Here is a 27,641-nt window from a genome sequence, read left to right on the forward strand (position 1 = left end):
ATGAAATGACCATACCGTTTTATTGTAATATACAGTAATACACACATCCAAATATAGAAAATGCAAGCTGGTTTAAGTATACCATGTCAAATCTTTTGCAGACATGAATTATTTTCACAATTAGTATTGGTAGTGCAGAGGGTGACAGATGATGATTTTTTTGCTGGTTGGTTGGCTTTAGGTGACGTTTGATTCATTTCCTATTGCTGTGTGGGAGGGGCTTGGACAGTGATCACCGGCTGAAATAAAGAAATCATAGACTCAAACAAAGTCATAGTGCATCAGGTTTTTTTCTAGGTTCCAGTGGAAGTGAGGAGGAACATGTTTGAAAATCCACATTTAAATGAATAGGCTTTTTCATGTTTCTTCATTAAGGGTTCTGGGCCCAGTCCCTATGCATGTCGTACAACTATCGTGTGGGACAGTCTATTTCAGTAATTCTACCATTTCACATGAGAGACTAAATAAAAAAGACGAGATGTGTGGGCAATGTCTAGGCCTTTAAACCGCACAGTCCAGTCCACTCACCATCCTGGATGTGGGTGAGCAGCAGTTGATAACCTTGCAGCAGTAGGCAGCCAGGGTGACAGAGATAGCCAACGAGACAGCATGGATCAGAATACCAGTAGCTTGGTAATGTGAGACAGCTTCCTGTCAATCAGGGGTGGTGGTGGTGATGGGTTAATTGCGTGTGTGTGTATATATGCTGTGTATTCACTCTACCTTTTTAAATAGTTAGAATTTCCAATATATTAACTACTCATCTTCAAAATTCAGTATTTTTCCTTTTAACTTCAATCTAAAGACATTTACCACCGTGGCTATTCCACTCATGTACAGTACAATTAGTATTTCTAAATGACTCACTCCAATGGTGTGGCACGTTTTGCTATAGTCTGCCGTAGAATTTCGTTCAGTCATGATATAAACATATTCCCAACATTGCAAGTCACCGTTGCCTTCTGAAAAGGTTGACATTTCGAGGAAGTTGAATACGGAGACCACAGAAGCCAACACCTGTATTCCCAGGCAGGCCTTCAGCTTCAAGGATCAGAGCAAGGAATGAACAGGAAAAAACAGAAATAAGTCACACATGATGGTTAGTGAGAGCTTATGGAGCTAATTTTGTTTGCTTTCTTGCATGTTCCTTAGAAATGGAGATTGAGACTGATGGATGCACAGAGTAAGCAGTGTGTCTTTATGATCTAAGAAAACCTGTTTCATGTTTATAAAATGCTTGACTTCATTACTTAGAGTAATAAAGTCAATGACTTAGGCTACAGCTTTTGTCGATCTACGGTACTTTTCAGACAGGAGTCTGATTGACACCCATCAATCAGCATTTGGACTATACTTACAGTGGGAAGTACTAGGTTCTGAGCTGCCAAGGCCAAAACACCAGCTACCATCACCTACAGAAGGGAGACAAGACTCAACTAAATTCAAATACAATCAACTAGGAAAACAATGACTTAAGCAATTATTTCCAATAAAATGAAGGGTTCATTTTCGGTTTCCTGGTATGTGGGAGGGAGTGAACTTACCACCACAGATCCGATAATATTAAAAAGATTGGAAGGCAAATGAACAAAATCGATAGCCGACAGGAAACTGAAGGAGACGATCTGAAAAACACTGAGGGTTATCTGAGTCACCTGTAGGAGGACACACAGAGGAACACAGAGAAGAAAGACTGTTTAAGTACAATAAACACACGTCTATACACCTACAATTCTGTGTTACACCTACCCCTAATGCTTTAGGTTCTGACTCCAGGTATTTTAGTTTTCGGTGTGGGTCCTTCTGAAACCTAACTGACACCAGAGGAGCCTGGTCTGCCACCCCCTCTGCAGGTGCGCCGCTCTGGGTTGGAACAGTAGGCCTACTTGTCTCCATAGAAAGCTCTTCTTCGCCTGTAACATAAGTTATAGTGATGGGAAGTTTGGATCATATTACTGACTAGGATCTTTTAATATCATTCAATTGAACAAAACTTTTTTTCCAAGCCATCTCATTCATTTCTTTTTATTTGTTTATTTTCTTGGGGGGGGGGGGGGGTTCTCTTGGTGTGAATTTAGTGCATTTTAAATGGTAATTTATAATCACAGTGGCAATTTTGATCACGGCTAAAATTACACTGCACTGAACTGTTAGAAGTGAGAAATAAAATACCTTATGTCCAGTAATTATCATTTGTGAACAATAAACAAACGACAGACCCGAAGACACAGTCGACTCGAGAGGTGAACGAATAATGTATGTTTCCTATAGGCTACTGAGCATATGCAACCCGTGTGCAGTCCCGATGCGCGGCCATGTGAAAATGCACGGAACTCTTTGAAACTGTAGCCTACTCCCGAGTCATTTTTAAGATTCACGAACGACACATCACGAGTAGGCGTTGGAATGTCTTTCATAAGGACATCTTTGCACGACACCAGAAAATGCGTACTTTGGGCTATAGGGTACATAGACAGTAAATCAAATGACTGAAAATGACAATGCAAACACTGGCTTGTGATTACGTTATTCCATTCTATGTATATTTATAACTTAAGCAATACATTTGTCTTGTTTAAATAGCTCCGAAAAGGCAAACCAACTGTGCATTTACCTGACATTTTGTATGGTGCTTTAAGAATGTCAGAAGCTGGAAGGTCTGAAAGTCGATGATACAAGGCAAATTTTCCACCAGCGCCCCAAAACTAGTTTACTACTGTGCTCTTGTGATTGTACCCCTCTCACAGTTCTCGCCCTTATGAGTTCCCTCCCCTTAAACGGGATCGCTCCTCATGATGGCGCATATTTTGGAATTTCATGTTGATAATATTTTGGTCATCGTATTATAATTGTTTTCTGCATATAGGCCTATTTATGCTTTTCAAACCATGTCAAACTATTTTTCCATCTAACTATATCTCATCACAGTTCAAATGAAAATGTCTGTTAATATTTTAATTGTAATGTTATAAACACACAGTCAAACAGTAAACTGTAAAATAAGTGCATGCTTATTTTTGTGACACATTTCATATCAGTTCTTTATAATGGATATAATGACCAGTATTGGTATAGGTCGTCAGACAATGTGAGTACATGCTGGTTAGCTGGCTCCAGGTGTAGGTTGATTAATTTCTCATTGCTGAGTGGGAGGGGCTTGGACAGTGATCACAGGCTGAAACAGAAAAACCATACTCAGAACCAAGGTAAGCTTTAATTCTTGCATCTAATTGTTCACATATAATTGTTGTTATTGTGGTATTTTTTATTTTACAGCTCATTTGTTCTGTTTTGTTCCATGCTGTCTGTCTCTAAAGTATTCCAGACACAGTCCAGTCCACTCACCATCCTGGATGTGGGTGAGCAGCAGTTGATAACCTTGCAGCAGTAGGCAGCCAGGGTGACAGAGATAGCCACCGAGGCAGCCTGGATCAGGAGATTCTCAGCAGTATAATGTGCGTGTGTCGTCTGTCAATTGAAATAAAAAGTTGGGGAACTATTTTAATCACCCTCAACGACACACACCCCCACACACAAATTAAAATTGTGACTATTTTTGTGTAACTTAATTGTTTCTATGCCTTGGTTGTTGATACTTTCTCTGAATTATTACACAATACTTTATTCCTACCATTGGTACATCTGAATACATTCTCTATGTAGAGTTAATGAACTTTCCGAAACAAGTGTGAACTGGACTCACTGACAGAATCATGCAGTTATCATGTTGGACTCCTGTATAATTCCATGACAGCCAGCAATGGCTGTCATGGAATGGAGTCAAATCCAACTTAGCCAGCCCTAAGTCAAATCCATCCACGAGCAAATTCAATATAGAGATCACACAGGCCACCACCTGCATCCCCAGGCAGGCCTTCATCTGAGAGGATCAGAGCAAAGAATGTATAAAGCAGGAAGCACCAGAAATCAAATTAGTTCACTGTATTTAATATTTCTTATTTATATTTTTCTTATAAAGCAGGGGACAGGGTATCATGGAGTTTCACATTAAAATGGCTATTTTTAAGACTGAACGTTTTTTCCTACCAACTCTGAAAATGAATGACATATGTAGCTTATTAACTCAAAAAGATATGTGTTTGATCTGGAAAACACATTCTAGAGTCATAACATCAGAGACTTGTAGTTATCATGTAACAATCAGACTTACAGTGGGAAGATGGAGATTCTGAGCCGCCAAGGCCAGAGAACCAGCGACCATCACCTAAAGAGTTTAAATTACATTCTTAACGTTAATCAACGCTTTCAAGAGAAACTCAATATGCATATCTACACATAAGGTAGCCTAGACCCAAAGATGTAGCCTAAATACAGGGGTGTTATTGCACTCACCAACACATATCCAATAATATAAATGACCGTCTGGTCAATCGGTTCACCGAATCCAAGCATATAGTATGGTGTGTATGCGAAGATCTTAAACACACTGAAGGTAATTTGGGTCACCTGAAAAGGGATTCAGATGTCAAAGGCTTGATGCATTACGTCATTCATGCCCGCGCTATTCAGTGTTACACCTACCCCTAATGCTTTAGTTTCTGACTCCAAGTATTTCAGTTTTCGGTGTTGGTCCGTCTGAAACGTGACTGAAACCAGGGGACCCTGCTCTGCTGCAGGAGTGATGTTTTGGGGTTGACTGGTCTCAGTCTCCTCGCAAACACCTTTGTCTGTAAAGTAGATTTAGACGTTATTTCTCCTATTTTTACATTGATTTCAACTACCCTACAGCTGGTTCACATCGAATCTAAGCTGCGAAGTCACACCCATATTTCGGACTGCGTAAACAAGTGTAAAAATCGGTATGCTACCAACACTGTAAAACCTTTGTTTGTGAAGCCTTTACGTTCTTTTTTTATTAGCACTCAAAAGTTGGCACTATAAGATGTGAGCATGGCCTACGTTAGAATAGCCTACTTTAGCCTACCTTCCATGTCTATATTTACCCTGGTGATGGGTGTGGGTCCCAAGATTCAGGAGACTATTTCAACAACCTAATAGGCTATATTTTGGGTTCCTATTACATCCGGCCCAGTGTTTCAATGCCACGTTAACTCTTGAGGTTACAGCCCAGTCCAACACGCATTAACTACGCTTAGACTAAGAACAATGTTAATTTCTGAGATTTGTGGTAATATTCTCATGCACAAACATCTGGTATTTATTTGATTGTCATTGGCTACGTGTAATATTAAGATTACTGTAAATCGAAGTACTTGGGGAATGCCTCTTTACGCATAATATAAAGATGTTGGTCAGCATCTTTTTGGTATATAAAGCCGTGAAACTACTCAATAACCATCTTATTTATTTTGTCTATAGGGTTTATCCCATTTAACAAGCAGAAAATGTATGTAAAATATAGTAATACACACATCCAAATATAGAAAATGCAATCTTGTTTTAGTATACCATTGTGTCAAATCTTTTGCAGACACGAATTATTTTCATCATTAGTATTGGTAGTGCAGATGGTGACAGATGATGATTTGTTTTGCTGGTTGGTTGGCTTTAGGTGAAGTTTGATTCATTTCCTATTGCTGTGTGGGAGGGGCTTGAACAGTGATCACCGGCTGAAATAAAGAAATCTTAGACTCAGAAACAAAGTAATAGTGCATCAGGTTTTTTTCTAGGTTCCAGTGGAAGTGAGTAGGAACATGTTTGAAAATCCATATTTAAATGAACAGGCTTTCATGTTTCTTCATTAAGGGTTCTGGGCCCAGTCCCTAAACACTATGCACGTTGTCCAACTATCGTGTGGGCTGTAGTCTAGTTCAGTAATTCTACCATTTCACATGAGAGACTAAATAAAAAAGACGAGATGTGTGGGCAATGTCTAGGCCTTTAAACCGCACAGTCCAGTCCACTCACCATCCTGGATGTGGGTGAGCAGCAGTTGATAACCTTGCAGCAGTAGGCAGCCAGGGTGACAGAGATAGCCACCGAGGCAGCATGGATCAGAATACTCACAGCAATATAATGTGTGAGTGCCCTCTGTCAATTAAAAAAGAAAATTGGAGAACTATTTTAATCCCCCTCAACCACACAAACACACACAAAGTCAGATTCAGATTGCGACAATCCAATTGTTTCTATGCCTTTGTTGATACTTTCACAGGAGATTGTGGATCTTAAAAATACGGTATTCTTACCATTGGGAGGTGTATGTGACACAACACCCCATCATTCAAGGCAACCAAATGTTACATCTGAATACATTCTCTATGTGGAGTTAATGCACTTTCCAAAACAAGTGTGAACTGGACTCACTGACAGAATCATGCAGTTATCATGTTTGACTCTTGTATATTTCCATGACATCCAGCACGTGTCACTGAAGCTGGCCTCCAGCCCAAAGTCAGTTCCTTCCACGAGCAAATTCAATATAGAGATCACACAGGCCACCACCTGCATCCCCAGACAGGCCTTCAGCTGAGAGGATCAGAGCAAAGAATGTATGAAGCAGGAAGCACCAGAAATCAAATTAGTTCACTTTATTTAATATTTCTTATTTAAATATTTCTTATAGAGAAAAATTGCTATTTTTAAGACGGAACGTTTTTTCCTACCAACTCTGAAAATGAATGACATGGTCAAATAAACAAAAACAACAGACTGGGGAATTTTTCGGGATGCCGCTGTTAACATCCATGAATACACTGAGTTTGTATTAGGCCATATATGTAAGTGCATTGATGACGTTGTACAGCGAATGAATGTCAGAACTTTTCCAAACCAGAAGCCATGGGTGAATGGAGAAGTGTCTTCAGCACTCAAAGCCCGTACAGCAGCCTATCATTCTGGAGACCTATGTGAGTACAAAATAGCCCGATATGAACTCAAAAAAAACATCAAGCTGGCAAAGAGACAGTACAGAGAGAAAGTGAAGTCTTATTACACAGGATCCAACACCAGAGACATGTGGAGTGGGTTGAAGACCATCACAGATTATAAAGGAAAGAACCATCAAGCAGAGGTCTCTGTTTCTCTTGCAGAAGAGCTGAACACCTTTTATGCTCGATTTGAGTTTCACACCAGGTCAGAGGTACTGCTGGAGCAAGACAGCTGCCCTCTCCAGGTATCTGTGACTGATGTGTGCAAGTCATTCAGGAGAGTGAATGTGTATAAAGCTACAGGACCTGACAACATCCCTGGCCGTGTTCTCCAGGCCTGTGCTCCTGAACTGGCAGAGGTGTTCACTGACATCTTTAACCTCTCCCTGTCCCAGTCTGTCATCCCCAATAGCTTCAAGAGGGCCACCATCATCCCAGTCCCTAAGAAACCATCTGTGAGCTGTCTCAATGATTACCGCCCTGTCACACTCACCTCTGTTGTGATGAAATGTCTTGAGAGGTTAGTCAAAGACCACATTACATCCTGCCTGTCACCTGCATTAGACCCACTCCAGTTTGCATATAGGCCGAACAGGTCTACAGATGATGCTGTAGCTTTGGCCTTGAACACTGCTCTCTTTCACCTGGATCAGAACAACACGTACGTGCGGATGCTCTTCATCGACTTCAGCTCCGCCTTCAACACCATAGTACCATCCAGGCTCATCATGAAACTACAGGACCTGAACATCAGTCCTTCCATGTGCAGCTGGATATTGAACTTCCTGACAGACAGGCCACAGGCAGTACGGCTGGGTAACATCACCTCAACCAGTCTAACACTCAGCACTGGTGCCCCACAGGGTTGTGTGTTAAGCCCACTGTTGTACTCTCTGTTCACCTATGATTGTGCAGCCACTAACAGCTCCAACACCATCATTAAGTTTGCTGATGACACCACCATTATCGGCTGCATCAAGAATGGTGATGAGTCTGCCTACAGAGCAGAGGTGGCAACAATGACATCCTGGTGTCAGCATAACAGCCTGCTGCTCAATGTAGCAAAAACCAAGGAGTTGATAGTGGACTACAGGCGGCTGCAGGGAGAACATGCACCCATTCACATCGAGGGCACAGCTGTGGAGAGAGTCAAAAGTTTCAGATTTCTTGGTATCAACATCAGCGAGGATCTGAGCTGGACACACCATATTGGTGTGGTTACAAGGACAGCGAAACAGAGGCTCTTTTTTCTGCGGCGACTGTGGAAATTTGGCATGGACTGCACCATACTGACCAATTTTTACCACTGCACCATTGAGAGCATACTGACTGGTGGCATTACAACATGGTTTGGCAACAGCACTGCGCAGGACAGGAAGACACTACAAAGAGTGGTCAAATCTGCACAGCGTATTACAAGGACTGCATTACCATCCATTCAGGACCTTTACAGCCAGCGCTGCAGGAGAAAGGCCAAGAGGATCATTTACATTTAGTCATTTAGCAGACGCTCTTATCCAGAGCGACTTACAGTAAGTACACGGTCATTCTCCCTGAGGCAAGTAGGGTGAAGTGCCTTGCCCAAGGACACAACGTCATTTGGCACAGCCAGGAATCGAACCAGCAACCTTCGGATTACTAGCCCAATTCCCTAACCGCTCAGCCACCTGACTCCACCTGACTCCCCCATTTCTGACACTAGTCATCCCTGCCAGTCTTTTCACCCTCCTGCCTTCTGGAAAGCGATACAAGAGCGTAAGGTCCCGTACCAGCTGATACAGGGATCGTTTTTACCCACATGCCATAAGGATGCTGAATTGTCCTTGAAATATCTTTTTGCACTACATTTTTTTAAATTCATTTTTTATAGCCTTTTTCTCCATTCTCCAGTATTTAAATGATGTATTCTCTTAAGTTTAACGGACATTATTTCATTATTGATAAATGCTGTTTATGAGTATATGATAATAAACTTGAACTTGAACTAATAAACTTGAACTTCAAATGTCGCTTAATAACTCAAAAAGATGTGCTTGAGCTACAAAATTCAGGAAACATTCTAGAGTCATAAGTTCAGAGACTTGTCATAGTGTTCATGTAACAATCAGAATTACAGTGGGAAGATGGAGATTCTGAGCCGCCTACAGTTTAAATAACATTCTGAAAGTTAATCAACGCTTTCATGAGAAAGATCTTATACAGACCGAAGGTAATTTGGGTCACCTCACCTGAAAAGGGATTCAGATGTAAAATGATGGAGGCCCTACGTTAATTAATGCCCGCGCTATTCAGTGTTACACCTACCCTAATGCTTTAGGTTCTGACTCCAAGTATTTTAGTTTTCGGTGTGGGTCCGTCTGAAACGTGACTGAAACCAGGGGACCCTGCTCTGCTGCAGGAGTGATGTTTTGGGGTTGACTGGTCTCGGTCTCCTCACAAACACCTTTGTCTGTAAAGTAGATCTAGACGTTATCTCTCATATTTTGACATTGATTTCAACTTCCGTACGGCTGGTTCACATCAAGCCCCTATGACTTTGTCAACAAACGACATCTGTGAATTGCGGAAGCGCATGTAAAAATCGGTATGCCAACACTATAAAACGTGTTTCTGAAGCCTGTACATTCATGTTTAATTAGCATACACTAGGGTATAAGATGGTAGCATGGGCTATGTTAAAATGCATACCTTCCATGTCTGTTTCCACGCTGGTAGGGCCTATTAGGTTTTATATAAAAAAAAAAAAAAAGGTTCGGGCAGATTATTTCAACTATCAGGCAAAACTTGTTTTGGATTCCCGTTAGGTCCTCCCCCGATTTTCTGTGCAATTTGACTCTTTCTTATGAAGTTGCAGGCAGCCCAGTACTACAACTCACCACTGTCCCATGAAGAACCATGTTGTTATCGACGAAAATTCGTATTAATGGAGTGTTGGCCAGAATGTTTAGGCCTATATGGCCGTGAAACCACAAAATAATCTCATTTAATTTGTCTGGTCAAACAAATGCTAACAATGTTATTTGTTTAGCACTTTTTACATACAGTGTCACAGAGGCCTTTACATCCATATATCCATACGTCCATATAACTGCACCTAAACCAACCTAAACCTCAAGGAAGACAAGAAAAAACTCCCTGGAAAACTCGAATTGAAGAAACCTTGGGAGGCTCAATTCAGTGCGTAATCCCCTTTTCCAGTCTGTGACACAGCACAAAGCAGAGATAACAAATAAGATTATATCCTAATCAATCTTGATGGGTGGTCGACTAGATCAATTGTGTTTCACCCATTTATGTAGTGCTGCTTTTTTTCTTTTTCAACTCTGAAAAAATAAAAGGACACATGGACAAATTCAGAAATAATCAGACTTCATGTATGTTTATTTAGATTTTATGTCAACCTCAATGATCCACATGCTGCATAAAACGGTGTCTGTAAACATACTGTAGCATACCTTTACCTTCGAAGTGACGGAAATACAAGAATCATAACACCACCATAATCACACAAATATATTCTTCAGGTTTGACCAATCAGATTCCAAGCTAGGCCTATTCCCTTATTATTGCAATTTATTTTCATGACTAAATACAATGTTGACAAAACCATTTTAGCATTAATAGTATTTTTAAAATCCCTTTGATTTCCTGGGTTGATATGCTTAAACATGAATCTATAAATCAAAATGACCTATTAATAAAAAGTCCCCAATCTCATATCAACTACTTTAAGGTTAAGGTAAAATTATCAGATCGGCTTAAGAGCCCTACAAAACTCAAATCTTCTCAGTTCTCTAGAGTTTGCAGCACTGTTAAGCTCCAACCCTGTATTAATTGTTTAGAGAGACCAGTGACTACAGTCCTCTTGGGGGGGAAGGTGCAACAGTATGGATGTTAGAAAACACAAGCAAGCAGACATGACTGATAGGAAAGGTTAGTAACACAAATTACTTAGCGGAGTGACTGTGTGACTACGAGTTGGCATGGCCATTATCGATGCTTCCCTTAATGTTGCTGATCTTCCAGAACGTTGTGCATCTGCTCTAGAAGTAATACAAGAATGTAGTCGACACGTCTGTGCTGTCAGTTTCATTTCTACCCAATCAAATTATGATGAGCAAGCCAAGCTTTGGCGCTGAATCAACAAATAAACTCATCACCAACACGAAAAGTTCCCTGGAGCCCTACTTCTGGTTAGTCGATATGTAAGGTACAGGATGTGGTTAGTACAGTGCAAATAGCAACAACTTGAGTCAGATGGTGGGCAAACAAGCTGGAAATTGATGGGGAACGAACACGCCCTTTAACCCCCACGGATACACCTCTGTGACCTCTTCAGAGTGACTGGTAGCCACTGGTCCTCTTCCTCCGGCCCAGCAGGTAGGCGATCAACACGATGACAATGAGCACCAACAGGACCACGCCCACGGCGATGGCTACGCGGTAGTCAGGTTTGTCGGCAGGGCAGGGCTGAGCTGTGGAGAGGCAGAGGGGAATAACAAGTTAGATTTGGGAGGAAGCCCTGCGTCAGTGTAACCCGAAGTGAGCTGGAGCAATCCAACTGCATGAAAACCAAGTCACCAGCTGCAAATGGTTGACATAATTCTGAAGTTGGAGTAAGTATTGGTAAAAACAAACAAACTTACAAGTTATATTACAGCTCGGTTTTAAAACAAACTTGTCTCCCAAGATAAGGCAATAATAGCTGATACAAAAAAGGTTTCCTTCCTGAAGCATAACTCCAGTTTTTCATAATCATCTAGCCAAATGAAATGAACATCAATGGAGAACATTGAACTGAAATACATCCCTTACATCATCAAAGACAGGACAGTAAAACCAAAAAATGTCACCCAGCTCACCCAATCCTCCTGTGGAATGGCAACCAGCTGGTCCCTAATCGTAATGATCCAGACCGCAAATATGCACATTGTCTTTTGTTTAAATTATATTTCACATTTGGTTCTACACTGTAGCTATCCTTTGAGGCGTTTTGGTTTAAAAAATCTAATTTCCATCTATGTCACTGATGCTACTTTTCAGATTGGCTGTATGTAGACAAAAGAAACTTCAATTTCCAAATAGATTCAGCTTTTGGTTGGGATAATCCAGTAGACAAAAAAAAACGAAATCCATGTGACTCTACCTGGTCAAGCTTTCTCTTGTTCAGTTAAAAAAACATGTCCTCCTAGCCAGCTGCATATACTTACCCTAGTTACCAGCCTCCTGTTTACTGCCTAACTGAACCTACCCATAGTACCCAAAAACAATCAAATAAACAAATACAATAAACAATATGTCTACTGATAAGAATCAAATTATCAGTGGACATCATTATTGTGTTTAAGTGAAGAATCCCAGATTACCACATTCAGTGTTTCCCCTAGGTTTACAGCTTTGGGGGAGGGTGTGTGGGGGGGGGGGGGGAATGACATGCCGTCGTGTAAATAAGATAAATAACATAAGGCCATTTAGTTTGTTTAATAAAAGTGCGAGCTATAGACCTGTTTTATAGGAAAGGTAACCTTAAATGACTTATTTGTGATCGGGCGCTATATAAAAATAAATGTAAATACATTTAAAAAAAATATATTTATTTTTATTTTTATTAACTTGACCTTTCAGAGGGGGCGGGGGGTGCTGTTGGGAGGGGGGGGGGGCTCCCCCCTAATATAATGGTTGGGGAAACACTGACATTGTTTAAATTGGATCAGTACAGGCCACAATGCTCCCTCCACTGTGAGCTAGAACACTGACGGCTTCTTTAAATGGCATGTGCTTGTCCAGTGTCAAGCCAATATATATATATACAACTCCCATAGATGTATATATACATCTATGGGACATGTGTGGACGTCCCATAGATGTATTTTGGTTTAATAGTATACCAAATATATTATGGGCTGGATACTTACGCTTGCCAAAGTCCTGGTTGTTGACGAGGTTGAAGACCTGCATTTGGTCCTGAGTAACGTCCAGGTACAGTCCATTCCCCATGTACAGGGAATCACTCTTGCAGGAGTATGAATAGCCTGTTGCCGCGGCAAAGAGGTGTAGGGAATTGTTCTGTTGGCTGAACTTTTGGTTACCTGTAACGTTAGAACAAATACTGAGTGACAAGTCACAAGTCAAAACTGGACCAAACACAATCAGTCACAAAGCTTGTTCTAATACATGTAAACACTGATGCAGATCACATGCACCCTGACCCAAAACTGGTTAGGTGGCATGGAGTCAGACTTGCTGTTCAACATAACTTTGAGATCATGAGTATATCTTGGCAACAGTTTAATTTCCTTATAAACTGGGCTTGATCAACATACTCAAACAACAAAGACAGGCTAGTTGTTATCTGGTAAGAGTTAACATGTAGCCACTTGACACACCCTCAACAGAACAGTCCAAAGTGTCAATTCCAAGGGGCATTTGGTGGAAAATCGCCTAGGACTAACTATGCAAATGCTACTAACTACCCTACAAAGACAAAGTGCTCCATGCTACCCTACAAAGACTGTGCTCCATGTCTACAGGTCAATGAGACACATAAAAAACTGAACAGCTTTTACCTCCAGATGTGAAGGGGTAGGACAGTTCAAAAGAAATAGCATCAACATAGACCATTTTGTCAGCCGCGCTCTGAAAAAAAGAGGACACGCAAAGGTTATGTTGGACAGTGGACACTTTGGAAAAACAGATTTAAACTGGGTCACGCAAAGTCGCAAACCCCATGAGACAACACTGATTGCTCACAACAGCCTTGTGGTATCGGACAGTGTGACTTGGTTTCCCCACACTGTGCATTCATGTCCGTTGTGGAACGTGGAAGGCTACAACTTAGAGCACTGATTCATCAATTTGTTCCCGAGCAGTCAAGTGTCGCTGCTGAAATAAGCCTTTCGTCAAACTAGTTCCTCTTTTCAGATTTAAGTTCCTCTTTAACAGCCAGCACTTTGCTTCTAATTCTAAAGAGAATGTGGTTAATGTAATCCACTACATTTTGGGAAAATATAAGGTAGCTAAAATGTGTGGCTAGGAAAATCAATCTTTATAGGGGAGCCACATAAGACCTCTGTGGCTGCTTTTATCTTCGGACATGTTGCAAACCTGCTAAATCTGTTATCTATCTATTTCGGGCTCTCTTACCTTGTTGAACGATAAGGTGATGAATCCTTCAATGAAACTGAGGGTCAATTTGGCTGTAGAAGTTTCACATTCCCCGGAAGCTTTTGTCATGCTCGGTTGAACAATGAATGTCCCATTTGCCTGACAAACAGAATCAGATTAAGATGACTAAATTGTACATCCAAAGTGGCTATGGCTTTGAGCTTTAGTTTTGTGGAATCACTACAGCCTGGCCCACATATCACCACCTTAATACCACCTAAACCATTCGGTCAGACACCACAACGAACGCTACATTGAAGGCAGCTGAGAACGACCACTATTGTGGCCCCACTTTAATAGATAAATCCATAACCCACTAGGAATTCAACTCACAATACCCCTTAGGCTCACACAGTACCTTGTCAGTTACCAGTTGGAATTCCAGTGCCATCTGTGCCCGCAGACATAAACCTTTCTCCCCTGGCAAGGTGTAGGTGCCCACGGTCAGGTTGGCATGCTTGGTGGGCTTAGGTTTTGCTGTGGGAGGGGGGGTAGTAGAGGCGGTTGTTGTGTTGTGGGTGGTAGGAGGGGGGGTTGTTGTGTTGTGGGTGGTAGGAGGGGGGGTTGTTGTGTTGTGGGTGGTAGGAGGGGGGGTTGTTGTGTTGTGGGTGGTAGGAGGGGGGGTTGTTGTGTTGTGGGTGGTAGGAGGGGGGGTTGTTGTGTTGTGGGTGGTAGGAGGGGGGGTTGTTGTGTTGTGGGTGGTAGGAGGGGGGGTTGTTGTGTTGTGGGTGGTAGGAGGGAGGGTTGTTGTGTTGTGGGTGGTAGGAGGGGGGGTTGTTGTGTTGTGGGTGGTAGGAGGGGGGGTTGTTGTGTTGTGGGTGGTAGGAGGGGGGGTTGTTGTGTTGTGGGTGGTAGGATCAAATTCAGAGGGGGGGAAAATGCTTCCAGGCGGTTTGAGTGCTGTGCTGCCCTCAGGCAACAGCCCTTAGATCAGAAAGAGTAAGAAAAATGGTTAGACATCACAAACACAAACAGGCATACGGTCCTTGTTCTTTGGAACAAAGGAAGTGGTAGGCTACTGAAAGACAAATACTACATAATGCTAACCTAAACTCTTTATTTCCTCATGTCATGATATTTGATGACATCTTTTGGACTTTCAAGACAAATTGTGATTTCACCTACAAACGCCAAACACATACTTTTTTTTTAACATGAGAACTGGTTTTGTGTTTGCTGATGTTTGCCAGTGATATTAGCTTATCTACCGCCACGTGACACTACTTGACAAGCTATTTTATTGCCAATAGATTGCGGAAACGCTGCTCTCAAAATGTTCCAGGAAGTAGAAGTTTGATACGAATACAATCCTACATTACAAATCACTTCAGATACACACTGTAAGACAATATTGTTAATTGCATCGCTTTACTTCAACAAAAGTATTTTACGTAGCCTATAGTTGTTGCCCGTCAATCAAAATACGCACGATACATTTGCCTGCATGCGTGACTCATCCAAAATAACATAGGCCTGAATATTAACTGTCCTCTGTCTAAAGCATAAAACAAGTAAAGAGAAAACAAATACAAACTCATATTTTCCAGGTAACTAAAAATGACTTAATTACTTGGATGACTATCATATCAAATATATTTGACATAGGCCAGCATAAAGTAGCCTAGCTATTATCAATTATAGGTCTGTTTAAAAAAACTTTTTGTTCATATAGTTACATTTCCGTTGTTTAATAACATCGTGAACTTTTGAACAGAGCAGCCACACGGTCAAACAAACTTGAGCCTACAGTAATAACTACTTTTGCATGAAGCTTACCTGAGACAAAGGCGAGTGTGCAAAGTAACAAAAATCCCTTCATCGTTGAAGTTAAGTTTCTTCAATGTCTGTTCTTTAATATAGTAGACCTACGGTAGACTCGCCTGTCATTAAACTCCTTCAGTGAAGTTCTGACCGAAAAGAGAGCGTGTTTGAATATGAACTGCAGCTGCGTTGCGCACTGTGAAACCCCCAAAACGAAACTAAGGATCTTGTGTCACGAACTCTACCGGGAATATTTCTCAATTACGACCATGAATTGAAACCAAACGAAGCAAGTAAACGAAACCGATCCATAAACCCATGAAGTGCATCACGTTTTAAACATTAGCTATATTTTACCTCCCTGATTTAGTCTACCTGTATACGACTTGTGCAGATTGTGTAGCCTATAGACAGATGTGTTTATAACTGTGGAGCTGCGGTTATGCACGTTGTTACTCTCACGCAAGCTACTTATTTTATTAGGCCTATTCATGTGACAATTTTTTGTTGTTGCTGTATGTCAATTAGTAACATTAAAAAGGCCTATCTTACTTTCCTAAGAGTTTATAGTATAACAACAATTTTGTTGCCAAAATATGATAATATGCCCCATCTGACCATACAACCAGACACACTATCTACACTCACAAGCACGTAGGCTACAACAACACAAATACACATACTAAAACTTCCTATTTATTTGATTTTGTTCCCGGGATATTTTCATTGCGATTTAGCCGGCCTTTGCTGTTCTCTAAGCCAATCGAAACGCTTTACAAGCGAATAACCCAACCCACTGTCAAGTAAAACATGAAAACGCTGTGCATAGCCATAAAAGGAGTGTATCCGCGCATGCGCTGTTTGTATAGTTTTGTTTGAAGTGATCTTCTGCAGCTTGCAAGGCGGATGGCAGCAGTTCATGAAAACGAACAGGAATCACCATAGATAAATGTACATCATATAAATTGTCGTTGCTTCTTCTAGATTTTCTTTCATGACTTTATGCATCAGTGGAACAATGCTAGGCCATCACTATCCCAACGTGGAAAAGTCACAACAACTGGTCAGCTATGTGGAGGATTATTTGGAATGTGTGGAGTCTCTGCCTCTGGACATACAAAGAAATGTTTCTCTTTTACGAGAAATTGATTCCAGGTATCAAGGTGAGATAGTTATGCGTCAACTTGGCGATCTGTCTATTTATAGTGTACCTAGGCTTGAGAATGGCTTTATACTTTCTGTAATAGAAAACTGGGTGTGCTGAATTGATCATTGCACGCGCCCTATCGTATACACTTGAAACAAGCAAAGCTAACTAACCACGATTGGCAAATGCTAGCTAGCCATTTTAAATGCGTGTCCAAACAAAAACCAGTAAGAGTTTTCGCCTTGCATTACGTTTCCTTTCTCCCGACACCGCACCATTAAGTCCAAACTAGACGCAAGCACCCTGCTTGTCCGGTCGCTAAGCGAGGATCAGCCATTTTTTGGCAGTACTAAGATGGTTGTTGATCTTATTATTGTAGGCACTTAACGAGTGCTAACATAAGCGTTTTGTATTGTATGTAAAGGCGTCTTTTTAATTTGGATTCAGAGTTGCTAGCTAGTTTGAAACCTAGTTTTACTTCGTTAGCACGACGTAAGCTAGCTAGCTAACTAACGTGAATTGCACTCGCTATTTTACTCGTCATTTTGAACCATCGGTCGAGGTGGTCAGATTTGAAATCCCGTCCACTTAAACATTCAAAACTAGTGTAAGTCCATTACTGCTTTTGCAAACCGTAGTCACTGACATGAAAAACAACAGGAAGACTACTAAAATGTTGGTACAGATAGTCCTTGACGAGGTGTGTGTCCAGGCGTAGAGCTGTACTACTACAATGTATCACTTGTCATGTTGATTTTCATTGTGAGACAACCCCCTGCTCGTCAGACCTCGGATTATGTCACTTCCTGCATTCACAATAGTGCGGAAATTGAAAACTACAATGGCATATTTTCTTATTGCCATAATCAAGGTAGTTGGTTAGGTTTATTAACTCAATTGGGCAAGTCAATTAACTTATCCCTCATAAACCCCTTATATTTTCACATCAACTTTTCAACTGTAAAAAGTACAAAACATACATTGTCATTGCTTCTTTTAATCTACTAGCTATATACTGTGTATATATGATATGATATAGATAGTACTAATACTTTCTCCATCCTGCTTGTGTGTTCATTTTCTCAGAGGTGCTGAAGGAGGTGGATGATGTGTTTGAGAGGTACCAGGGCGAGCAGGACGCTGCCCAGCGCAAGCGGCTTCAGACCCAGCTGCAGCGGGCCCTCATCACCAGCCAGGAGCTGGGCGACGAGAAGATCCACGTGGTCACGCAGATGACGGAGCTGGTGGAGAACCGCTCCCGCCAGATGGACTCCCACTCCCTGTGCCTGCAGGAGCCCTGCGAAAGCGAGCGGGTTGTGGCCGAGAGGCGCTCTGGATCGGTGCCGGAGGCCCCGCCCCCAGAGCGCTCGTCCACGCGCCGTCCGCGGCGCCAGCGCAACAGCGAGAGCCGCGACTCGTGCCACGCTTCAGCCAACGGCTCGCTGGCGGATGACCCCGGAGAGGAGCCGCCGCTGTCTCAGCCGCGGGAGAAGAGGTCCAAGTCGGCCAAGAAGAAGAAACGCAAGGCGGCCAAGCAGGAGCGGGACGCCTCGCCGGTGGAGTTCGCCATCGACCCCAACGAGCCCACCTACTGCCTTTGCGAGCAGGTGTCGTACGGCGAGATGATCGGCTGCGACAACGATCAGTGCCCGATCGAGTGGTTCCACTTTACCTGTGTGGGGCTGACCTACAAGCCCAAGGGGAAATGGTACTGTCCCAAATGCAGGGGGGACAACGAAAAGACGATGGACAAAAGCCTGGACAGGAACAAAAAGGACAGGAGGTCGAGGTAGGGGAAAGGTGGTCCCTCTCTTCCCTAGAATATCTTGACAAGTGGGACTAGTGGACTGTTGAGACAGTTGGCTGCAAGTTGTGAGAGCACAATCCAACAATATCTGTAGCAGTACATAATACAAGGACCTGCCATTAAAATGGTGCTTTTACCCTTCTGACAAGACACTGATGCCCATATAGCAAATTATGGGAGACAGATGTTGCTGTACAAATCATCCGCCTTTTGTTTAAAGTTTTTCTAAAAATGTTCTTTTAAGACATTTCACTTTCTTCTCCCCACATGACAGAACAGAATGAAAGTATCTCAAGCTTTTGAATCACCATCCTCTTTGACTACTTATTTGATACAAGGTCTATTGGAATAATGTTGTCTCTCTTTGTTGAAATAAAATATTATGTTTGGAGTCTTATTTCCCATGATTGAGTTTCATTTTATTGATTAGTCTTTATCTGCATTTCTTATGCAGTAGTAAGCTACACTTTATTTGGTTAAAGTTGCTCAATACCTCTTACTTTTATGTGAGCTTGATACCAGAGTTAATGTTTTCCACGTTTGTCATTTCAATCAATGATTCTCAGGCATACAGCCCTTCAGTAAGTTGTGGCAATGATGGTCTGTTGGACACTGGAGTGTACTTGTTTGTGGAGACATATATATATATTCTTTGTCAAACTAGTTTAATATCACGTATTTGTGTAAAATGTTTCTTTTTATATCCATTAAAACAAAGTTCTATGGCAAGCTGGTATTCAATCCTTTAATTTCTTTTTTGTTTTACCTATGATACATTGTATTCTTAACTAATGCAGCTGAATTGGCCATTTAAGGCAGCATTGCGGCTCCCCCCCAAAACGTTCAAGAATAACAAAATCCTCATTAAAATCTACAAGTCTTCATCCTCGCTGCTACTGGACTCTCCAAAGAGGTCTTCTTCCCTGGTGTTCTTGGTAGCTTTAGCAACGGTCTGTGATGTGAGCCTGACTGTGATTAGGGCAGGGCTGTGGCTAAGGCCCAGCAGTAGCCTACTGCTGATTCCGCCCAGTACGGTGAGGCATTGGACGTGGGCGTCAGGGGTCAGCACTGACAGAACGCTGCAAGCCTCCAGATCCCAAAGGCTGACTTCACCTGTTGGAGGAAGTTGCAGTCACACTTTGGGGTGATTTCATTCATTCTGTATCAGAAAGGACTTGATGTACATGCAACATGTGCTCTATGGTGTAAGTCTCGGTTTAAAGTTGATCCAGCCATTGATTTACCTGAGAGCAGAATAGCTTTGGCACCTCCTTCGGTGATGTACAATTGGCTGGACACTTCTATCCTCAGGTTTCTGTAGCCAGAAATGGTCTTGTGATTTCTCCTGAAGGGGTCCCACACTTTCAACCTAACCCATAGGAAATAGCAATGTTTTACAGTACGGTACAAAACAGCCACTGACAAATGATTTTAGTTTTAGAGTTCACAAGAGAAACGTGTCCATCCACACAAAGTATTTTACTTGTTACTTCCAGTGACGCCGAAGACGACCCTGATGGCGTCTTCTGTGATCGCAACACAACAGACTCCCGGCTCATTCTTCAGCCTCTTCCTCACCTTCAACAACACAGCGACATATTCAAACCCAACTATAATCCCCTCAGCTATTCATCTCTAATGTGAATCACACCGAGACCATTTTTGAAATAAAATCGCCTAGACCTTGCATGTACTCGTTTGGGCCTGAAAATGTTTTGGAGATTTGGAGGCCTCTCTCTGGCTTACTGTGCCCTTGTGCAGGTCCCAGAGGGTGAGGTAGGAGGTGTGTTCTGCCTGGCTGTAGTTGGCCAGCACCAGGTGTGTCCCAGGCCGGGTCATGGCGGCAGTGTGAAGGGTCAGCAGGGAGGCCCTGTCTTCCAGGGTGTGGAGGTGGTCCTGAGACGCCACGCTAAACACGCTGAGGTGGTGAGCAAAGTAGGAGCACACCACCACCTGGAAGAGAAAAGGAGAAGCGGGAAAGAGAGAGAGGTGTGAAAGAAAGTGCGAGAGCGTGTCGGAGAGGTAAAGAGGAAGCTCAGGGTAGGGGCAGGACGAGAGAAAAGAAGAAGAAAGAGAGCGGGGCGAGAGACGCAGAGGACCGTGAGCTGTTTTCCTGAAGTGATATCTACTTCGCCTCATTTGACACACGCCCCACGTTGCCCACCTGTTGGTCGTCACTGAGAAGGTACTGGTCGATGGCGTTATATTTCTCCCAGTCCAGTCTGTGCTGCTCCTCCTTCTCCCTCTGCGCCTCCCTCTCCAGTCTCCTCTTCCTAGCAGAGCGGCTCTCTGTGCGTCTGTCCCACGGCATTATCAGAGCTAGCGCAGGATAACATTTTCCAGAGTTTGTAGATGTCTCATTAAGTGACTAACTTACAAGTACAAGGAAATAGAGTTTTCAAACATAAGCGTAATAATAACAACTGTAGTTTTACACAAAAAGTGGATCATAACTTTAAATACATGTGAATTCATGCTCAGATGACATACATATTACACATGACTCAAATAGGAACGGCAGCTAACTTGTGGGCTCTTTGGGCGGTAATATCTGCGACTGCCGTTCTCTGATTGTGCTGTTGCTAGACAGAAGGGACTCTTTGTGGAAAGGCTTGATCCTTCCTTTGATATAGCCAGACTCCAGGTCCCACAGAATCAGATGGTCCCTGAAACAACACACTCAGGGCGCTCAGATCATTCGAAATAAGAGTCTGTGCCGTAATAGGTGAAGCACAGAAGTCTAGAATAAAGAACACAACAAAGATTCTCTAAAAATGTTTTTTTTGTTGTTGTCTAGATCCAAAATTCTCTGGAACACAGACCCTACAAGTTTGGAGGTATATGATAGCCAGGTGCCAGAATGTTCCCTCACCTAGTCTCAGAGAGGCCCAGCAGTATCTGTCCATCCAGAAGCCTGTACTCATGCTGGGGACAGGGAACGATGTAGAGGCCGGTCTGCCTCCTGGAGTAGCTCCTCTTGATCAGGTCATACACCAGCAGAGTCTGGGGCCGTATCACAAACAACCTCTCAGTACCATGAACGGAAACCTTCCTCTTAACAGCAATCTCGACCAACACGTTTCCATGGATTTGGTCACAGTTGTTTACTTATGAAGTCATCGTAAAACATGCATGAACTGCTGTCGATGAATAGTCACGCACGCACACATTTCAAAGCAATGAATTCACATGTTACCATGGAGATGGAAAATAGGTTTCAGTGGCGTTGGTGGTGGTGGGGGGCGGGGTAATGACCTGAAATATGGGTGAGGGGGTGTCTGTGACGGGAGCTGCCCCCCTGTCCGTCAGAATGTAGAGTTTGAGGTTGTGGACCAGGGCTACGTCCGTGCTGCCGTAGAGGCCGTGCTCCACTCGCACCGGCCTTCCGACAAACCTTTTCCTGGCCAGGTTCCATACGCGCACGGTGCCTGGACGCAGCGACTTGCACACAGCGTACCTACCACCAGGGGGAGACAGAGACCGAGAGAACGAATCTCAATTAGCGTACGCTGGTTTCTCTCTTTCACAGAGGAAGACGACAGCACATTTCATCGCACGATCGTTCCACGAACGCCAACTGTCCGGTGGACTCGGTTCTCGACACTGTGCCTGTGTACCGTGGGGTCGTTGTCACGACGACGACCTCCCGTGTGCCGTCGCTCTTCTGCTTGTGAACGTTGTAGGTGAGAGTCTGGTCGTGGATGCGGGACACCAGGTCCCAGAGTCTCAGGTACCTCTCTCCGCTGCACACCCCCAGACAGAAGCGCAGGTCCAGACACACACCTCCGGGAAGAGGACCAGAGACAGGGTTCAGTATCGCAGATACACATTTTAAAATACATCCTTCAAGCATACTATCTAGGACCTACCTCATCCTCTTCCCATCTCTAGACTTACGACCATAGAGGTATCGTGTTCATTCACACAAATCATACTACTCCCATTCCACTGTGCAGTGCACTACCGCCATTGTGCTAAGCCTTGCTCGTGATTGGTTAAACCGCCCCCTGCTGACCTGCTGTCAGAACCCCGGGGAATCGTGCGATGTGTTTGTGGTCCTCCGTCTCCAGGTTCCAGGTCACCACGTCCGTGAGCCCGGTGCGGGGCGAGGGGCAGAAGGCTACGGCGTACGTCCCTGAGTGGTTGACAGTGACCTGGGAGATGTAGTCCTGGCCGCAGCCCAGGATGGAACGCAGGTACTGGAAGGAGGCCACGCCGAAGAGCTCGATGTGGATGATCTCGCCGTCCAGCTTGTAAGGGTACCTGCCATGGACAGAGGCGAGCAAAGAACACAACAAGACCGACACACTTACAAGCAGAGCGGTTGTGCGATCTCCACTGTTCTCTCACAAATCACAAATCGTCCTCTTCGAAAGGATTCGTTCCTAAAAGGTTGATGACCGGGAAACGATATAAAATCGACATCAGAGCTCTATTGATTGGCAGCTCGGTGGTGGAGGTGGAGGCGAGGTAAGAACCTGCAGAAGAGCAGCAGGTACTCGGAGGTCATGTCCACCCCCTGGATGGAGGCAGCCCCGTGCCGGGCGGTCAGCACACACCTCACCGCCCCCCCTCTGGCACTGAGCACAGCTGCCTGGCACGCAGACCTGAGGAGAGTTGGGGGGGGGGGGGGGGGGAGGAAGGCGTGAATGTGTGTATGAGAGAGAAATAGCGAATCGAGGGGGGTGAGGTGGGGGGGGTTGGAGGTAAGTACGTGAGAGGACAGAACAGGATCGTGGGAGAAAGACGGGGGAAGGGAGGAGCAGGGAGGAGCGAGATGTCAAGAAAAAGAAGAGAGAGAGGAAAACAAGACTATAAAAAAACCATCCATAAACTACTGTGACTGGGGCCCCCAACCTTATTAAACCTCCATCAATACAAAGACTTAGCTGCCCTGCCAGAGCTGCTACTGCCCCGTACAGTCATCCAATACACCCTATAAACCACCTCAGAGATAAAACACTTCAGAGAGCCCACTGAAGTTAGCGTGCCGGTTAGAGAGGTTTTATACACTGCTGCGGCCTGTTACTCTTCTTCACGATCCAGCTGCAAGCTGGGTGAACTTGTGACATCCATTTACCTCTTGGTTAACATCTAGCAACATTGCTTTATGTTTAAGTTGTTTTACAGACTATCTTTAACAGGAAAAAGTCCATAATGTCAAATGTGATTTTTTCAGTTTTCAAAAGATCATTTTCATGTAATTCATATTTACCAAATAACATACACCAGCCTGACTAAGATGAGTATGGCTGCCCGCCAGAGCATAACTTTAACACAGGCAGACCAGCTGTTCTGACACCAATGACAAATTGAGCCTAGTTAGCACTAGAGCGTGTCCTAAACCGTCCACAATCCACACCCGGTTTGGATTACTAACAAGCGCCTCATTAGGGGCCCATAACGTTCTAAATGACATCACCTGTTGGAAAACAATGCAACCTAATTCCTCGAAACTCTCAACGTTGTCGCGGGCTTATCATATCCCGGTCTCAATTACGCTAACAGATTATTCACCCTGTCTTTTCACCTGTGAATGACATCAGATTAAGAAGAATAAATACCCTCTGGACCACCACTGGTATTATATATCACGTAGGAACAGTCTGAGCTGAGCTGTCAACATAATTTGTCTGTGAGACACCGACTCAGACGTGGAACGGACCTCCGACGTGCTGAATTACAGCAGCGGGCCACCTGTGAAGAAGCCAGCCCTGAATAATTGAACAGTGTTTTCAGTGGCAGGTGGTGAAATCAGTCCTGGTACTATACCCTGACCTGATTTGAAAGGTGCGTGGACAATGGAATATGTGATGTCGTTTCAGAACAAGGCCGCCTGAAGTGACACTGGTAACTAATGGATTGTAATTTAGAGCGAGGCGTGACAACCCTCGCCTTTTAGCTGTCATAAAATGAAAAGGTTTCCAAAATATCTGGACATGGATCCATTGACCTACAACAGCAATATTGAGGCATTCAGTTTTTATTAGATTTTATGTGCATTTTAAATGAAGATGGGATTAAACCTATGAGCGCTGACCTGTAGGCGAAGAGGACAAAGTCTTTGATGGAGTTGTGTGACACCAGGATGGAACTATCCTTGTGGATGGGGTCACACTCCAGAGCGATGTTGACGCAACACACCAGAGAGCAGGAGGAGGCCAGGTCAAACACCTGAAACACGCACACACACACACACGCACACACACACAGCCAAACACACACACACAGTTCTTCTAATAAGTAATCATGCAAGTGATTTCGATTTTTACATACAATGCCACTTCATTACCTTCACCAGGTGACTGCCTTCATAGAAGGCCACCAGCAGCTGTCCGTCACAGGCCGTGGTTACCACGGGAACATCCATCGAGTCCCTATCGGTGTACACCACTTTTCCAGAATCCACCTCTCTCACCTGAACCAGACACAAACAAATGAGTCATTTTGACTCATCGAAATAGTCTCCAAATGTTCAAACAAATATGCGCCACCGACTTCAGATTCTAAGCAAAAATGTGGAACGCAGTCCGATAATCGGACAGGAAACTGAAGTGTGAAACCCTCTGACCTGTAGAGTCTGTCCCATGCGGACGGCTACCATCTTATCCCCCAGTCCCAGGGTGAGGGCGTCCCCCACCACGCCCCCCTCCCCCTCCAGGGTCCTCACAGCCCGCCCCAGCTCCAGGTCCCACAGCGTCAGGGTCCCGTCTCCCCCGCCCGACACCGCCACTGTCCCCCGCTGACCCCCTCCCACGGCGGTCACAGTGGAGCTGTGGCCTGGGTCAGGGCAGAGGAGGGGAGATTAGAGGAGTGGAGGGGAAGGGAAGGGAGGAGAGAAGGGGAGTGAGGGTAGAGATGACAGAACCAGCCTGTGTGAGACAGGGGGCTACATCCTGACCTGCCAGCAGGGTGTGCTGCAGCCCCCCGGGGGGCAGCAGGCAGGTGTAGGAGGGCAGCAGGGCTGGCACGGAGGACTGGGCACACTGGGCCAGCAGGGAGTGGAGGTAGGTGAACATACGAGGGTCGCCTGGACATCACACATCACACTGTTTAACACGCAACCGGTACACACAGTCTTGTTGCAACACCAATGCAGTCACACAATATAGCCCATCTATTCTCTTACCCATACCCTTAAACATTTATTTAATTCGAGTTTTTGATGATGGCGACCTTCGTCGCCGTGGCCGTGTGTTGCTTTGTGGATGTACCTGGAGCCACGGGGCGGTCCTGGATGACCATCTGACCCAGGCGGCCCAGGATCTGGGAGGCCAGCTGACAGGGGTCGCTTTCTAACACGGGCCTGGCAAGCTGCAGAGCCCCCGCCCACACCTTCACATCCAGCAGCTCTCTGAGGGAGGGGGAGGCAGGGCAGAGAGAGAGGGAGGGGGGAGAGGGAGGGAGGGGGGAGAGGGAGGGAGGGAGGGAGGGAGGAGAGGGAGGGAGGCAGGGCAGAGAGGGAGAGAGGGGGGAGAGGGAGGGAGGGAGGGAGGGGGGAGAGGGAGGGAGGGGGGAGAGGGAGGGAGGGGGGAGAGGGAGAGAGGGAGGCAGGGGGGAGAGGGAGGGAGGGGGGAGAGGGAGGGAGGGGGGAGAGGGAGGGAGGCAGGGCAGAGAGGGAGGGAGGGGGGAGAGGGAGGGAGGGAGGGGGGAGAGGGAGGGAGGGAGGGAGGGAGGGGGGAGAGGGAGGGAGGCAGGGCAGAGAGGGAGGGAGGGGGGAGAGGGAGGGAGGCAGGGCAGAGAGGGAGAGAGGGGGGAGAGGGAGGGAGGGGGGAGAGGGAGGGAGGCAGGGCAGAGAGGGAGGGAGGGGGGAGAGGGAGGGAGGGGGGAGAGGGAGGGAGGCAGGGCAGAGAGGGAGAGAGGGGGGAGAGGGAGGGAGGGAGGGAGGGGGGAGAGGGAGGGAGGGAGGCAGGGCAGAGAGGGAGAGAGGGAGGCAGGGGGGAGAGGGAGGGAGGCAGGGGGGAGAGGGAGGGAGGCAGGGGGGAGAGAGGGAGGTGGATGGATTTGGAGGCGAGAGGGGGGGTAGAGAAGTGAGAGAGGGAAGGAGGCACAGAGAGGGGGAGGGAGATGAGAGACGGAAGGAGGGAGGGAGAGGTCATGAAGGGGAGCAAGAAGGAGGGAGAGCGGATGAGAGGGAAGGAGAGACGGGGGGGGGGGAAAGGGGCACCAGAGAAAAGAGAAAGAACCAAACAACACAGAACGCTGTTCTGATCAGCTCGGCCTGTGATGTCTCTTACATGACTCTGTCAACAACAAAACAAGTGCAGTACACCCACTTGTCAGGCAACACGGCTTTCTTCAGATCTTCCTCTACGTGCAGCACGGACAGGCCCCAGGCTTTGTGCAACAGGAACTCGTAGTTGAACGCGCACTCAGACAGGAAGGGCAAGATCTGACCAGAGAGCACCAGGTGATGCGGCAACCCGTTGAGTTTCCTCAGGTTGAACACGTAACTCTTCATCCCTCTCTCCTCCTCCCCCTCGCCCTCCTCCTCCTCCTCCCTCCCCTCCCCCAGCGTCCACGCCAGCGGCTGAAAGACGTGGGCGTGCTCGCCGCCGGCCCTGTAGTAGTCGGCGTAGTCCGCGTGCACGAGCATGCGAGCCTCGTCCGTTTTTAGGTAGCGCTCCACGCACACCCTCGCCATCTGGGAGTGCGTCCAGCGGAATACCCACGTGCCGTCCGTCTCCACCTCGGTCACGTGAGCGCCCAGATCCCGCCTCAGGCGTGCCCACAGAACAGACGGCACCCTGGGATGGATGGAGGACGTGGGGTGGGATAACGACACTTCCTGTAGCACCTTCCCGTCTCTCGCCAACATATACAGCAACTCCTATTGATCGGTTAACACACACGTTCCACGTATTAAGTCCAAGACATAATAGGTCATTTTGCAATTAAATTTGAACTCTTT

The 27,641-nt window shown here is 45.1% G+C and overlaps 5 protein-coding genes across 6 annotated transcripts; 1 reads left to right on the forward strand and 4 right to left on the reverse strand.

Annotated features, from left to right (window-relative positions):
- Positions 1-7: 7 nt before the first annotated feature.
- LOC134009931 (uncharacterized) lies at positions 8-2,769 on the reverse strand. Its single transcript, XM_062449710.1, has 7 exons — positions 2,615-2,769; positions 1,750-1,913; positions 1,545-1,655; positions 1,359-1,412; positions 868-1,041; positions 529-651; positions 8-239 (listed from the first exon to the last, which is right to left on the reverse strand). The coding sequence occupies exons 1-7, from the start codon at positions 2,619-2,621 to the stop codon at positions 201-203; spliced, it is 672 nt and encodes a 223-aa protein (XP_062305694.1). The 5' UTR covers positions 2,622-2,769; the 3' UTR covers positions 8-200.
- A 178-nt stretch (positions 2,770-2,947) lies between these two features.
- Positions 2,948-9,577, reverse strand: LOC134009932 (uncharacterized). 2 transcript variants are annotated; one of them, XM_062449713.1, is made up of 7 exons: positions 9,540-9,577; positions 9,155-9,300; positions 4,354-4,467; positions 4,172-4,225; positions 3,704-3,880; positions 3,346-3,468; positions 2,948-3,175 (listed from the first exon to the last, which is right to left on the reverse strand). In XM_062449713.1, exons 1-7 carry the CDS (start codon positions 9,544-9,546, stop codon positions 3,137-3,139), a joined length of 660 nt encoding a protein of 219 aa, XP_062305697.1. In that variant the 5' UTR covers positions 9,547-9,577; the 3' UTR covers positions 2,948-3,136. The 2 variants fall into 2 exon arrangements, with proteins under 2 accessions (XP_062305697.1, XP_062305696.1); XM_062449712.1 differs by lacking the exons at positions 9,155-9,300; positions 9,540-9,577 and adding exons at positions 4,543-4,688; positions 4,946-5,023.
- Positions 9,578-10,203: 626 nt separating this feature from the next.
- Positions 10,204-16,151, reverse strand: cd68 (CD68 molecule). Its single transcript, XM_062449177.1, has 6 exons — positions 15,792-16,151; positions 14,374-14,939; positions 13,995-14,114; positions 13,418-13,487; positions 12,767-12,940; positions 10,204-11,326 (listed from the first exon to the last, which is right to left on the reverse strand). Exons 1-6 carry the CDS (start codon positions 15,832-15,834, stop codon positions 11,187-11,189), a joined length of 1,113 nt encoding a protein of 370 aa, XP_062305161.1. The 5' UTR covers positions 15,835-16,151; the 3' UTR covers positions 10,204-11,186.
- A 482-nt stretch (positions 16,152-16,633) lies between these two features.
- Positions 16,634-19,137, forward strand: ing2 (inhibitor of growth family, member 2). The gene is made up of 2 exons (XM_062449178.1): positions 16,634-16,939; positions 18,010-19,137. Exons 1-2 carry the CDS (start codon positions 16,771-16,773, stop codon positions 18,714-18,716), a joined length of 876 nt encoding a protein of 291 aa, XP_062305162.1. The 5' UTR covers positions 16,634-16,770; the 3' UTR covers positions 18,717-19,137.
- Positions 19,138-21,262: 2,125 nt separating this feature from the next.
- On the reverse strand, positions 21,263-27,198 carry LOC134009620 (uncharacterized). The gene is made up of 11 exons (XM_062449176.1): positions 27,007-27,198; positions 25,945-26,084; positions 25,632-25,760; positions 25,302-25,510; positions 25,023-25,148; positions 24,771-24,904; positions 23,209-23,337; positions 22,746-22,993; positions 21,986-22,513; positions 21,603-21,733; positions 21,263-21,396 (listed from the first exon to the last, which is right to left on the reverse strand). Exons 1-9 carry the CDS (start codon positions 27,189-27,191, stop codon positions 22,254-22,256), a joined length of 1,560 nt encoding a protein of 519 aa, XP_062305160.1. The 5' UTR covers positions 27,192-27,198; the 3' UTR covers positions 21,263-21,396; positions 21,603-21,733; positions 21,986-22,253.
- Between the last annotated feature and the right edge of the window lie 443 nt (positions 27,199-27,641).

Source organism: Osmerus eperlanus, chromosome 23 (assembly GCF_963692335.1).
Source record: "Osmerus eperlanus chromosome 23, fOsmEpe2.1, whole genome shotgun sequence".
NCBI lineage: Eukaryota > Metazoa > Chordata > Actinopteri > Osmeriformes > Osmeridae > Osmerus > Osmerus eperlanus.

Excerpts from the sequence above, each read along its gene's own strand:
- cd68 (XM_062449177.1), bottom strand. The coding sequence starts at position 15,834 with ATGAAGGGATTTTTGTTACTTTGCACACTCGCCTTTGTCTCAG. Across the intron at positions 14,115-14,373 it reads TCCAACTGGTAACTGACAAG|GCAAATGGGACATTCATTGT; the intron begins GTACTGTGTGAG and ends TCTGTTTGTCAG. Across the intron at positions 13,488-13,994 it reads TCACCTTATCGTTCAACAAG|AGCGCGGCTGACAAAATGGT; the intron begins GTAAGAGAGCCC and ends TCTTTTTTTCAG.
- LOC134009620 (XM_062449176.1), bottom strand. The coding sequence starts at position 27,191 with ATGAAGAGTTACGTGTTCAACCTGAGGAAACTCAACGGGTTGCCGCAT. Across the intron at positions 25,511-25,631 it reads GCAGCACACCCTGCTGGCAG|GCCACAGCTCCACTGTGACC; the intron begins GTCAGGATGTAG and ends GCCCTGACCCAG. Across the intron at positions 22,994-23,208 it reads TACCTGCTGCTCTTCTGCAG|GTACCCTTACAAGCTGGACG; the intron begins GTTCTTACCTCG and ends TGTCCATGGCAG.
- LOC134009932 (XM_062449713.1), bottom strand. Across the intron at positions 4,468-9,154 it reads CAGAACCTAAAGCATTAGGG|GTGACCCAAATTACCTTCAG; the intron begins TAGGTGTAACAC and ends ATCCCTTTTCAG. Across the intron at positions 3,881-4,171 it reads AGAATCTCCATCTTCCCACT|ATGAAGGCCTGCCTGGGGAT; the intron begins GTAAGTCTGATT and ends TGATCCTCTCAG.
- LOC134009931 (XM_062449710.1), bottom strand. Across the intron at positions 1,656-1,749 it reads CAGAACCTAAAGCATTAGGG|GTGACTCAGATAACCCTCAG; the intron begins GTAGGTGTAACA and ends GTCCTCCTACAG. Across the intron at positions 1,413-1,544 it reads ATATTATCGGATCTGTGGTG|GTGATGGTAGCTGGTGTTTT; the intron begins GTAAGTTCACTC and ends TCCCTTCTGTAG.
- ing2 (XM_062449178.1), top strand. The coding sequence starts at position 16,771 with ATGACTTTATGCATCAGTGGAACAATGCTAGGCCATCACTATCCCAAC. Across the intron at positions 16,940-18,009 it reads AATTGATTCCAGGTATCAAG|AGGTGCTGAAGGAGGTGGAT; the intron begins GTGAGATAGTTA and ends TCATTTTCTCAG.